Raw genomic sequence first — 14,020 nt, 5'->3', positions numbered from 1 at the left:
TACCAATTCATTTCTACAAAGCCATAATGACCCACACAAGGCACCCGCACCGAGCAAACCTAGTGCCTTCGCCTCTTTACTAATGTCCTACAGCCAATCCCTATTCATGCATGTTGACATACTACAATGTTTAAAAGACCTAATGCAACCCATATAATACACCATACAACATGAGCGAAGCTGCATTAATAAAAATGTAAATGGGTAATTATACCATCTTTGTGATAAAAAGCAGCACTTCTTGCTAGTTGTGCTTACTAGGGTTATCTATAACCCTATGAGGGACCAAATAAAATTTTATTTTTTGAAATGTTCTTTTAATTTCCTGATGCTTTTGTTGATGTTGGGGACTCAGATACATGGATCAATACCAAAATAATGAGGCCCTCTACTATGACACCTGACAATCATAATAATGTACATCTTAAAGCAGCCTTAAAGTGTAGGCTGTCCGCAGTGGGACGTGAACGCGGCCTGGTACCATCTCCTGAATGAGACAGATACCACTTTTGACGCCGCACCGGGGGACGGGAAAATGGATGCTATCTCTCCATCCCGCCCCATTTTCGTTATTGTCAGAGGAGATAGAGAATCTCCAGTACATGCCATGTTGGCTGTCCCAACCTCTGTGCGCGCCATCCCCAACCACCGGCAGAGTGGGGCGGAGCAGAGCAAAGCGGCATGGTGAGCTCGAGCCACAGCAGCAGATGTCAGAGCTCTGACCCGTAGAGAGAGGGAGAGGGAGAGGGAGAGAGAGAGAGAGAACTGGGGCCGTCGCCGCGGGTAGATGGAGCTCGAGCGCGGCTGGGACAGGGGAGCTCCGGATCTGCCCGGGGCTGGATCCGCTAGAGCTCCTCTAGTGACACCAGGGAGGATGGGTGGCTGACGTCGGAGATGAAGGGTGCCAGGAGTAGAGAGAGAGAGTGAGAGGTGTGGGCGGAGTGAATGGGGAGGGAGAGAGGGGTGCGGGTCGATAAGGAGGAGGTGAGGATGACATGTTGGATCCACATGTGGCTAGTTGGTATAGAGGAAGAGATATAAAGGAAGATGGGTGCAGGGAAATTGGAAATAAAGGATAGAATCTTGATGACTGAGACAAAATATTTCGTTTAGAGGAAAGAAAGAGAGGAGAACAAGTGCGGACAGACTAAACCACAAGAAGATCCGGATGACATGATTAATAGTTCGAATAGCGGCTGGTAACGTGGTCATCAGGGCTAACTACCTAGTTCATGATGCAAACGTTGTTCTTGCTAAACAAGAGTCAGGACAGCTGTGAACAACAACTCTTGCCTCGAATCCAAGAAATTGTTTTGTTCCCATTTTCCCAATACCTCGCCATAAAAAAATCCTCTAGGATTGTGTTCTTCCACGTCTAGCAGGGTTTGTCTATTACTAACACATGTGCAGCTGAAGCTCAAAATGTATCAGGCTCCGTTCTGGCTGTTTTTTATTCAAGCAACCAAGTAGTTGTGTGGTCTATATAGTCCGATACTTTTCCTGTACATGATAAGCTGGGGCCTTTCGTATGATATTTGTGCTGTCATGTGATCATGTCTTTTCAATATTTGGGTTGGAAACGGTCTCATGTGTACCCGATGTACCAAAGTAAATGAAAAGCATACAACACATCTTATATGCATTTAGTTAGCTTTAAGCTTTATTAGAGTGCAAGGGGAACAAATGGTCCGGAAACGTGAAGAGATACAAACTTTTGCAGCATGTCCGCTACCACCTCCGTTGACTGTATTTACAATGGACAATAGTTACCCATCCCTTATTTGTGAAAAATTACAATGATATATCTGTTCCCAATCATATGATGCGGTTTGGTGGAATGAATTCCTATACAACAGTGCTGAATGAACTTAAGGATTCAATAACTTGAATACGAAGTGAAGTCATGTATTAATGCACTTGATCCATGTGGTTGACATTGAAATGAATGACCCATCCTTCCGCTTAACTTTGTACCATGAATACAATGATACTAGGAAACAAGATAAAATATAATCTAAAATTACAAAGAAAAGAAAACTTTCATGGATTTTGTATGGCCCCGGACTTCTTGTTTCCTGCACAGGTATTGTAATTGTTGGTACTAATGTGGCTGAAAATCAGACTTTTGTGGATGCCACACTAATTATGCTGATATGGAGACAAGCCCATGCATGAATTCGATGTTCAAAGTTTTGGTTTGTATTGTGAATTCTTTGTTCAAGTATATGTGTCTCCAGCTAAAAGACTTAACCACTACCTACTTCAATGTAGAGATTATCAGAAAAAAAAATAAATAAATATGTCATACATGTTCTGCCGCTAGTACTCTTGTTTACGGTCTAGTTACTCTCTGTTTCGTATGTCTATGTTTAGTGCATCATCATGTACATGCCTCAATGTCTCGTGTACTGGAATATATATATGCACAACAAAGTATAATGGCTATGAGTGGTCTTCACTACAAGTAGGTCATCTGCATGTCTGTTTTGACAGTTCAGTTTTGCAACAGGCCAAGCAGGTTCGTCGGTGGGTGGTGCACTCTATTGCCTGCCCAAGAAGAAGTGAGTACTCTGATTAAGAATAGCCTCTGCTTTATGTGGTTCAAAGGGACCATCATCATGTACCAAACTTAGTATCATGCTTATCTCTCGACAGTTGGTATCACAGGTTCTATCTAGCACAGTTAAAAAAAGAGATCGTAACCTGATTTTTTAGGCAACGGCTGAATCTTCCACAGCCCAAGCAGGTCCATTGGTGGCTGCCCGCCAGAGAAGCAGTGAGTACTGCTTGATGAATATGACCCACGGCTATTCGGAAACTCGTGTGGCCAATCCACTAGGAAGCCGGACAGTGATGAAATTGCTGTGTCGTGATTAGCCTGCTGCTGCGTGGTTAGCCAAACCATCATGATCAGAGATGTGAAAGCCCTCGGCAACACCAGGTACCTGCAAGCAAGATGACGCAAGTTTAATTGAAATCTGATAGTAGTCAAGAATGAAACGGAAAATAGATGTCTAATTTTCTTCCAGGAAACTCGCTCGCCTGCTCAGTAGATATGATTTTGTTCCCAATACCTCTCAAACCCAAAACAAGAATTTAGAAGTGGGTGTTGTCCTAGAATTTGGTGCCTAATGACTTTTTGAAACCATGGAAATCCACTTCCGGCTCTGTCCCTTCATTCCCTACATCTATGCAACATTTATAGTGCCGTGTGGTAGAATGCATTCTTATACCGCTGTAGTGAATATTAATTGACTTGCCTAGCAAAAGTTAGATGCTGTTTGGTTGGTGAAATGGTAATGGCGACGGTAACGCAAATGGAATGCGATTGTGACGCATTCACATTCGATTGCACGGAGATGATTTGCGGCTTTGTTTGGGTGCACCTGGTAATGTTATCTGTTACCATGATTCATATATTTTGCAGAAACCCAACATATTGGAATACAAAGGTCGAAATTGCTAACATGAAAAACGTATCAAGAATTGAAAGGAATAGTCAATCCAAATTTGACAGATGTTACATGGAACCTTAAATTGGGATTTGGAATGAAAACCAATATGTGTATCGATGAGAAACACACAAACAAAATTCCAATCTCTACATCCCATCAGCATCCATCGAGAGCAGCATCAAGAAAAACAAATCCAGAGGCCCATAGCAAAGTAGCAGTCGAGGGAGCACTACGGGAAAACCCAAAGTTACCGAGTGTCAAATTCTTCGCCGAGTGTTTTCCATCGGGCACTCCATGAACAGCATATTTGCCGAGTGGGGGACGAAAAACACTCGGCGAAAGGGCGACACTCGGCGAAAGGGCGACACTCGGCGAATAGCACCTTTGCCGAGTGCTTGGAAAAAAACACTCGGCGAAAGCCCAGCTCGACATTCGGCAAACGGCCGCACCCGGCAAAGCCCGGCCACGTGGCCCTCAGACCCCCCCCATCGCGCGGCCGTCATCGGAAGAAACGGCGTTAGTTGTTTGCTGAGTGCCGTGCGCCTGACACTCGGTGAACAATTGTTTGCTGAGTGTTCGCATGTGGCACTCGACATCTATCGGTTATTTGCCGAGTGTCGTGGGCCCGACACTCGGCGTAGCCTCCTTTGCCGAGTGTTTGCCAGCGGCACTCGGCGAAATTTCAAATTTTTTTGTCCCCCTTGCTTTCAAACTTTTTCTTTAGTTCTCATACGGTACTTGGTACTCCATACTCAATTTTGATACATTTCTTGATCCGTTTGCGATATTTAAGATATTAATTTCATTTAAAGGAATTTCTAGGAACAGTCAAATTTGAACTGGAAGTTATTAAAATAATGTTATTAAATTAGTAAAAAATGTTATTCATGGTACTTAGTCCATTTTGAGGCCTTGCTCCTTAAATCAAATGTAATTTTGCACGTCTTGTTCAGTAAACACGATCATGTGCTTGTAGCCTAATTGTTTTTTAATTCTATAAAATGCAAACTAAGTCTGAAAATTATGAGATTTGTCAAGATGTCATGGTATCGTATCTGGAGGTTGTGGTAAATAGTTGAGAAGGTTTCGTGCAATTCATAACGTGCGTTGCTTACAAACCGAAGGATCTCCGGAGAAGTTTATGAGAGTTGAGAAGGATTCAGTTAGATTTTGAAGTAACAATGGCAGTCGAATTGGAGTTAGACTTTGAAACATTTTCTATAGGCAATGGACAACCTAGATTGTAGCCTGTGAAATTTTGGAATCCATTTGATAATTTTAATTCATTAACTGCAATTAGTTGAATCAAATTGAAATTTAGTAAACTACATAAAATAATAGACTAACATTTGTAAAAAGCATGTCCTATGCATTGCTTAGTGAATTAACTAAGTACTTGCAAAGTTGATTGGAGCAAATTTGAAAAAATAATGAAATTACATTGTTTTCTGAAATAGGAGACAGAAATAATTAGGAAAATTTGGAAAAAAATAAAAATGGTGCTTCGCCGAGTGTCCGAGATCTGACACTCGAGCCGAAGCACCCCCTACACAGTTTCAAACCGCGCACACACACGCACCACACACACCCCGCCTCACCCCGCACACACAGACTCACACACACAGCACCCCGCACCCCGCACCCCGCCGCTACCGCACGCCCTCCTTGCCCGCCGCCCGGCCCCTGTCCCCCGACCGCCCTCCCCGCCCACCGCCCCCGCCACCGCACGCCGCCCGCCCACCAACCCCGCCGTCAAGTCCGCGCCGCCGCCACCAGGAGGACGCGCCACGGCTACCAGGGGCCCGCGCCGCCGCCACCGGCCACGCGCCACCGCCGTCCCCCGGCGCCCGGCGCCTATCCCCAGCCGCCGACGCCCGCCGGCATCCTGGGCCGCCGGCGTCTCTTGCCGCCGTCGCCCGCCGCCCGCTTCTCCCCAGCGGCCGCAGCCCCCGCCGGCGTCCTCTGCTGCCGCGGCCCCCGCCGACTCCCCACGGCCGGTGAGTTCAAACCTATGCACAAACGAGGGTACTCATAAATTTTGATGTGCAATTTTATATGCTTGCTCCTTCTATGCTCCTTCTATGCTACAAAATGTGTTGATCTGATGTGATTTGCTTGGCCAGTGGTTACAGCTCTGCTTGCTGCTGCTTCGTGGCCAGCAGTGCTAATGCATGCAGCTTAGTTGTTCGATGAATTGCCGGTTCAAATGAATTATTACTTTTGCAATCCGAATGGCATATGCTAGCTGCATGGAAGTTTATAATTCGATGACGTGCAGTGGCCTTCTTGGAACAAACAAGTTGTGTGATTTTTTTGTATGACCCGTCTAGATGATATGAATTTAATATATTTTAAAATAACAACCTAGATATATAGGCTATAACAGCAATATGTAACCGTTCAAAATATAGAGATGAATTATGAGGTGGATAGCCAAATAGAGATATATAGAGTCTGACTTGGTGAGTATATGCTTGACATGGTGTAAAAGAGGCAAAGAGGGTCGAGCATATAGTCTACTCATAAATTTGATCTGCAATTAGTCAAAAGAGGGTATTAGAATTTTTATATGCATGCTGTTAGCCATCCTAGTACTGTACATCATCCTTTCTCTAGCATATGGTTGTTCTTGCCTTGAGGATAGTGCCACTAGTTCTTTTTTTTTTTGGCATTACCTGTGCCAAATTGTTTTCGGTTGCTCAATGTGTGCAATTTTTCTGTGACTACATTATGCGTGCAATTGCAATGGTTAGGCAGGAATTATTGCCAAGGATAAAATAATTGATGACTAATGCTCCATATATGAAGTTAAGGAACCTTGTGTTGTATGTGGTTCCTTGTGTTGTATGTGGCTCCTTCGTGTATGTGGTTGTCGGCCATCACGCCGTTGTTTTCTTGCAGGTTTTAGAAACCTCACCGTGCAGGGGAGGTGCTGCCGAAATTTTCAATTGACACAATTATGTTAATTTTTTCAGGTACCGGCCACCGCCACAGCTTGGTGCCCTGCTACCCTCCTTCCTATTCCTCGTGCCACCAGACCCCAGTGACCGACCCACCCCACCGGACCACCTTGACTCGTCACTTTGTAGGACAGCAAGGTGAGGCATAAAAGTCCCCTCTTCTAGTATTAGTGATGCATTTGCATATATGGCACATCCTAGTTAGGCGTCTCCCGTTCGAAAGAGATACGGCTGAAACTATGCAGATATTTGCATAGCTATAACCGTATATATTTCGAATTGTCCACGTTTTTTGGTCAGCTCGAGGATGTGTAGATGGGGTTAGTTTCCATGGTCTACTTCGATCCGGGTCAGAGTTTCAGCATCACCTCCCTGTTGTTCTCTGGATACACAATCTCCCTACCAGGACTTGTATTTGGAGAACAGCGGGGAGGTGCTGCCGAAATTCTGACCCGGATCGAAGGAGACCATGGAAACTAACCCCATCTACACATCCTCAGTGTAACATCTCGTAATTTTTACGTGGTGTTTAAAATCTGGAAAAGTGAATTTTAAAAATTTTGGGTGGATATTGAATGCATGCCTAACATTATAAGATTATCTTCTCATCCTTCCCCAATTTTCCTAGATTTATTTTGAGCGAAAATATAAATTTAGGATTTATAAATGTGTGTGTGATTAATTTTGGAGTTGATTTGGCTTTATTCGGATTTTATTTGAGTGGAGTTCAAATCTGAATTCTGATTCAGATTTGAATTATATATATAAGTTATAAAGGAAAATAGGAAAAAGACCCTCTAATCCTCTTTGGGCCTTTTCTCGCCGCTAAAAGTCTACCGGAGGTCCTTGAACTCATCGCTGAGTTCGCCGGCGCTCCCTGATCTTTCGCTAGCCCACCTAACTCCTTAGGCCGTAGGCCTGTTAACAGCCTGTTGAAGCCGCAGGCCACCCCACAACCTTTTTCCTCTCTTGAGTCGCTGTCATCTGGGCCCTCCTGTCGGCGCCTCTCCTCCCTCATCTTTTTCCCTTCCTCGCTGACGCACGCGCGATAGCGACCGCGCCACGCCGCACCGAGCTCCACCCGCGCCCATGGCCACTCGCAGGGTTTTCCTCTCCGGAGGCCCGAACCTGTATAAACTCTTTGTGTTCCGTCATCATCATCCATTTAATGTGGTTCATTCGGACAAGAGCATACGGTACGATGTGCTATGCAAGCAGGGGTTCCTATGGGGTGTATGGGCACGGATTGTTAGGGGCACGGGTCAGTGGAAAATCACCAAAGTCAGACAGCCTCACACATGTGCATCCTCCAGACCGAAGCAAGTTCACGCACAGTGGACGGCACGTTACCTAGCACATCGCATTCTTGGTATTGTTCGGAAGGACAGCGACACATCCGTTCCTTCGCTTATGGAGTCAATTTTTTGCTTGTGTTCTTACCGGGTGAAGTACTCGAAAGCTTGGCGTGCAAAACAGCATGCTATAGCTCTTTGCTGGAGAGATTGGCTTGAGTCATATGCAAGGGTGCCCAGAGTCTTGACGGGCATGTCCCTATACAATACAGGGATTACATGGTTCGTACACACGGGAAACATGATGCTTCCTCACAATGGAGTGTACAAACATGTTTTACAAAGGGTGTTCTTGTGCTTTCCCCAGTGTGCTGAATCATTCCAGCATTGTCAACCTGTGATCCTTGTGGATGCCACATTCTTGACGGGTAAATACAAGGGGACACTAATGATGGCAGTTGCCGTGGATCCAGAGAGGCAACTAGTTCCGTTAGCATTTGCTTTGACCGAAGGAGAAAATAACGATAGCTGGTCCTGGTACATGAAGCTGGTGCGGCAGTATGTCTTGGGTCCCTCCAGACAAGTTTGTATGATTTCTGACCGGCACCATGGCCTCTTAAACTGTGTTAAAGAGCACATGGATGGATTTCCCCCTCTTGTGCATAGGTGGGGCATGCGACATTTTGCAGCAAACATGTGGAGGCGTCAGAAAAAGAAGGAACTAATTGGGAAACTAAAGTTATTGTGTTTAGTGCGCACGGAGAAAGCTTTTGAAGAAAAACTTGCTGATTTAGAAAAGGAAATGAATGACACGGCCAAGGAGTGGCTGAAAGGCGAGATGGTGGACAAGGATAAATAGGCTCTTGCTTATGATGAAGGGGGGAAGCGGTATGGTATCATGACCACGAACAATGCTGAGTCATTAAATAATATTTTTAGGGGTATTCGGTCAAGACCTGTTGCAGTCATTGTAGAGTACTCATTCGAGAAGTTGAATGAGTACTTCGTCGATAGATGGGGTAAAGGCAAGAGTTTGTTGGATAAGGGTGGACAATGGGGACTAATAGCGGAGGAACACCTGATGGATGCTGAGGATAGATCGGTGAACCAACTTGCAGTGCCTTACGGCCGTGAAAGAATGATTTATAGTGTTAGAGGTGCAGGTGGTACAAATATAGGAGGAGAGAGTCATGGAGGACGCCATTACAAAGTGGACCTCAGATCTGGCGAGTGCACTTGCATGACACCACAGTTGTTACACCTTCCATGCTTGCACCTAATAACGGCATGTAGAGCTCGAGGACTTTGTTTCAAAAGCCCCACTTATTTGAGCCCGTACTACGCTCGGTCGAACACAATCAACATATGGGAGTCCAGTTTTGAGCCTTATCTCGATCCGTCCCAATGGCCCGAGTACAAGGGACTAGAGTATGTGCCGGATGCATTACTATTGAAACCTAAAAAAGGTAGGAGGCGGAAGAAAAGTCTCAAAGGTGACATGGACGAGTCGCAAGGTCAGGCTAGTGCGGACTATGGCACCGGTGATTTCGATGAGGACAGGAGCCAGAACCGTTGCTCCAAGTGCCATAGATTTTGTTCTCAGTGCAAGTGTAAGAAGAAAAAAAAATCTAAATGAAAAAGAACTTCCACAACAAGCGTTAGAAAGAGGACTAGGCATATCACACGGAGAGAGGTACAGTAGTTTGTGCTTAGCACAAATATTAATATATACATACAGTGTTTTGCTTATCATTATTAGTTGGGTTTGTCTTGGTCTTTATTTTTGTCTTATACTCATCAAGTTTTGATTCATCATTGTAGGATGGCGCACCCCACGTTCCCCCTACTGGAGACGTTCTACGACTCCAAGCACCGAGCACACGTCCTAGTTGACCGTGCCGAGGTTAGTGTAACTGTTTCTCAATAGTTCAATTTAACTTTTTAGGTGCCTATAACGACTCATTTGTTCCCATATTAGGTGTTGGCGCCCCTCCGCGCACGTACCCACTCCCCCCTTCGGTGGGATGAGTGGTATGTGCCATACCTTCACCGGGCTGGGATGCTTCCTCTTGCTCGATTGGTGTGCGCGGGCCTCCAAGCGATGGATGCGCCTCTGCTAACTACTTTTGTGGACCATTGGAGGCCGGAGACACATTCTTTTCATTTACCTTGCGGGGAGGTCAGCATAACTTTGCAAAGATGTGGCGATGATTCTTGGGCTGCCTTTAGAGGGAATTGCAGTGACCGGCATTATACAGACTGATGGCTGGAGAGATAGGGTAGAAGCACTGATTGGGATTCGGCCTCCAGAACCACCTGAGGGGGTCAGGGACAGGAAGACCTCAGGGGTTAGCTCGGCTTGGTTGAGGCAGAATTTTAACCATTGTCCTCAAGGAGCACCGAAGGAGGCTGTAGAGCGGTATGCTCGTGTATGGTTGTGGCACCTGTTTGGAGGTTTTCTGTTTCCTGATGGTTCGGGAAACACGATTTCATGGATGATACTTCCAATTATGGGCCAGCAGTGGGAGAACATTGCTCAGTATAGTTGGGGGTCGGCAACTTTAGCTTGGATGTACCGGCAGCTTTGTGACGCATGTCGGCGGATTGCTAATGATTCAAAACTAGGAGGTTGTGCATACCTCCTGCAAATCTGGATTTGGGAGCGCTTTCCAGTAGGCCGGCCGTACCGAGGCGAACTTGAGGTATTAATTAGCATTGCAATCTCACTTTTCGTTGGTGGGACATTAAATGATTTTTGGATAACCATAATTTTCCTCCTTTTGTAGCTGTGGCCACACCATGATGAGGAGTCTAGGCCCACCGTTGCTTACTGTTGGAAGAATGTGGGAGCTGTAAGAGGGGATCCTGCACGCCGCTACATGCGTTACATGGACGACCTAGACTGCCTCACTCAAAATCAGGTTATAACCTTCATACCGTTCGGTAAATAAATGCTTCTGTCTACATGATTTCTAATGCGTACGTGGTATGCAGATCTTCTGGACACCGTACAGTAGAGCCGAGCTGGATGAGTTGGAACTGAGTGATATTTGCACACGCGATGCCGAACTGTGGAGGACTTGCGTGCCTTTGATTTTTTTCTTTGTAGTCGAGATGCACTTGCCGCACCGTGTCAAGAGACAGTTCGGCAGATTGCAAGACTTCCCTCTGGAGGGAATTTTGACGTACCAAGCTTTGCATAGGTACATTTTATGCCTTCAAATTCATTTCTCTTTTAAAATATTATTTCACTAATACACCACTCTTATATCAGTATTGACAGGAAGAAACGGTACACTGAGAATGATTGGCGTGTCAAACACGCACAGCCACTGGCACAGTGGGAACAAAGGCAAAGGATGCATCCAGAAAGTGGACCGGCACATAGGCACAACCATTACAAGGAGTACCTTCGGTGGCTTCATTCGCACAACCATTACAAGGAGTACCTTCGGTGGCTTCATTCAGTGGCTAGAGTTTCAGTCAAGCCACCACAATCCACTAAACCTATAGAAGACCACGCGGACAACAACGATGATGATGACACCATCGATGCGTATGATGATATCACTCGTGGAGGAGTTTAGCCCGAACGGGGCCCTTTGCAGAACTACATGGTACATCATGCTCTTTGTTTGACATTTCCTTACGTTTGCACATTTTCAATTATTTTTGGACTAACTAAATTGAAATAGGCACAACAACTCGGACGCCTCACTAACGATGCTGGCGTGGCAATGGCTCATGCAAACGAAGGAGACAATGCCGGGGGGCACTTTAGGGCATTTGTCGAGGTTACTATCTTTCCTTGAATCTGAATGTAAATGGTTATCTGAAATATAGTTCAACGGGTAATGACTCACATATTCCTCTTTGATACAGAGAGTCCGTCGGAGCTGTAGGCGAATGGCCGCTAGGCTCAATTGCATGGCTTGGCCAGACGAGGCGTTTGGTCCATAGGCCTCTAGTGCGCGAACTTCAAGTGCACGTGGGCCCATTTCCAGCATACAGACATAGATTCACTACGGTGCCTCAATCGCTACAACTCCTGGGCATTCCGGTTCGAGAAGCCGTTAAAGGAGCACTTCCAGGACTGGTTCAGTGCCTTGTCAAGGGGCAAAGCTATCCAGTCATCCGAAGGCAGTGAAGAGTCTGACCGCCAAGGCGACTCAGAAGATGAGGACTCAAGCTTTCACGTGCTTAGGATGTCGCAGATGTTTGATGCTCCCCTAGGAACGCAGACTCAGGGTGAATCGAGTCAGGTAAGCATGTGTAATTGAAATGTTCTAACTTAGAGGTGATACTGCATCATTATAAAGAAAACGTGATATTGTACACATTTTTGGTCTTCAACATGCCTCCATGTTATATATTTTTGTGCAGGCACCTCAGGATGCACCCGCTTCTCCTCCGCGTCGCCGATAAAGGCGTTCTCGTGACCACACCGATGTTGGTAGCGCGAACGTGCTCGCAACAGTTCCTGGAAGGCAACGGTGGCCCACCGACCCTTTCAGCCCTGCCGAGCGTGGACGGCGCCGTAGATGAAGGAGCACCGACACTTTGTTCCTAGATGTATTGTAAAAATGCTACCTAGAACCTATTTGTGCTTGTCATGGACCACTTTAGGTTGAGATGGACAAGATCCTTGTAATGGACTACTGTAGGTTCTAATGGACTATGTGCTTGTGTGCTGACGGCTCTCTATCTCTTTATTGGTTGGTTTGAATTTATGTTAGTACAAGCCCCTCTTGCTGCAACAAGTTTTATTTTTATGGGGTGGGACAGTTTTGGTTCGGTTATTGAACCATTAGCAGCTTGAGCACCAGTAGCAGAAGCAAGCAGCAGCAGAAGCAAGCACCAGCAGCAGAAGCAAGGCAGAGCAGCAAGGTAGCTAGCTGGCGAATTCTGTGCTTGTCGCGCCACTCCGGGTGGCGCTACAAAGCTAATCTGTCGCGCCACTGGGAGTGGCGCGACCAAAATGACCTGCCACGCCACCAAATGAAAAATGCAGTCCTTACTGGGCTTGGGCACACAATGGCGCGGCAGAGTAGGATTGTCGTGCCACTCCAGGTGGCGCTACAAAGCTACTCTGTCATGCCATTTGGAGTGGCGCGACCAAAGGGAGCTGCCACGCCACCAAGTGAAAAATGCAGTCTTTACTGGGCTTGGGCACACAATGGCGCGACAGATTAGGCTTGTCGCGCCAACACCACTGGCGCGACAGATGCTGGCGGCCCGACAGTGTGGCCACGCTGGCGCCGGCGATGATGTGGCCCTCCCTGTCGCGCCACATGCACTGGCGCGACAGGCTTGTCGCGCCATGCGGGCTGGCGCGACAAGGCCAATATCCAGGGCCCGCGCCGGCCTCTTCTCCCCCACCCTCCCTTTCTTTCCCTCACTACTCCCCGACCAGAGCAACAGCAGGTCGTCGTTGCCGGCCGCCCCACCCCCCAGATCCCTCCAAATCCGGCCTTTTGGGGGTGGGAATGTTGGGGGAAACGTTCCCCACCCTTCCCCGAAGGTATTGCTCCCATTTTTTCCTCCTTTAACCGTGCACATTTGTAGATATTAGGGATTCTTGGTGATTAGGGTTTGGTTCTTGATTTGAAAAATAATGTCGTAGTTCATAGTTTTCTCATGATTAGGGCTTTCTCATGATTAGGGCTTTGGATGTTAATATGGCTTTCAGTCATGGATACTAGGCACCGTGAAGAATTGTTTTTGTAGTTCATCTAGATTGGTGTTACCAAAGCCATCTATTAGCATTGCTACGTGGTCCAAAATCCTAGTATGAGGACAAGTAGAGTTTTGAGAGAGAAACAATCCTAATTCGTAAAAATCTGATCATCTTGTTTTATGATTTCAATTACTGAATAATTGCATAACAAGGACAAAGGCAAAGCGCCACAAAGACACATTCAAGCACCGTAGGAAGCCCATGACACAATATAGGTGTAAAGTCGTATACACAACTCCAATAATTAATTTGTGCCAGTTATTCTCCCAACTCAGTTATTTTGTTCTTGGGACTCAGTTATCCTTGTCTGACCACTCAGTTATTCTGGTATGCGGCCTACAACAACATCAGCAAACCCAGATCCATAGGTGAAATTTGTCTGTGCTTGCTTTGATGGAGCCATTCAAATATCAAAGTTCTCACCAAATCCTATGACATTACGGAAGAAGTTCTCCAAGATGATTAGCTAGTTAGGTGGGTGTCTGCCCTGTAGCAACTGTGCGACCCTTGTCAGCTGCTTTTCCAGCACCAACCACGACAACCCCGTCGTCACCATCAACTACTATGTCAATACTC

The 14,020-nt window shown here is 46.3% G+C and overlaps 1 protein-coding gene across 1 annotated transcript; it reads left to right on the top strand.

Annotated features, from left to right (window-relative positions):
* The first annotated feature begins 9,395 nt into the window (after positions 1-9,395).
* On the top strand, positions 9,396-12,442 carry LOC120683145 (serine/threonine-protein phosphatase 7 long form homolog). Its single transcript, XM_039965175.1, has 8 exons — positions 9,396-9,610; positions 9,686-10,409; positions 10,494-10,628; positions 10,702-10,910; positions 10,982-11,324; positions 11,403-11,501; positions 11,590-11,969; positions 12,091-12,442. The coding sequence occupies exons 2-5, from the start codon at positions 9,915-9,917 to the stop codon at positions 11,292-11,294; spliced, it is 1,152 nt and encodes a 383-aa protein (XP_039821109.1). The 5' UTR covers positions 9,396-9,610; positions 9,686-9,914; the 3' UTR covers positions 11,295-11,324; positions 11,403-11,501; positions 11,590-11,969; positions 12,091-12,442.
* The last annotated feature ends 1,578 nt before the right edge of the window (positions 12,443-14,020 follow it).

This window comes from Panicum virgatum, chromosome 7N (genome assembly GCF_016808335.1).
Source record: "Panicum virgatum strain AP13 chromosome 7N, P.virgatum_v5, whole genome shotgun sequence".
Taxonomy (NCBI): Eukaryota; Viridiplantae; Streptophyta; class Magnoliopsida; order Poales; family Poaceae; genus Panicum; species Panicum virgatum.
Note: the sequence above shows the minus strand (reverse complement) of the source record. Positions and strands in the feature narration are given on the sequence as shown.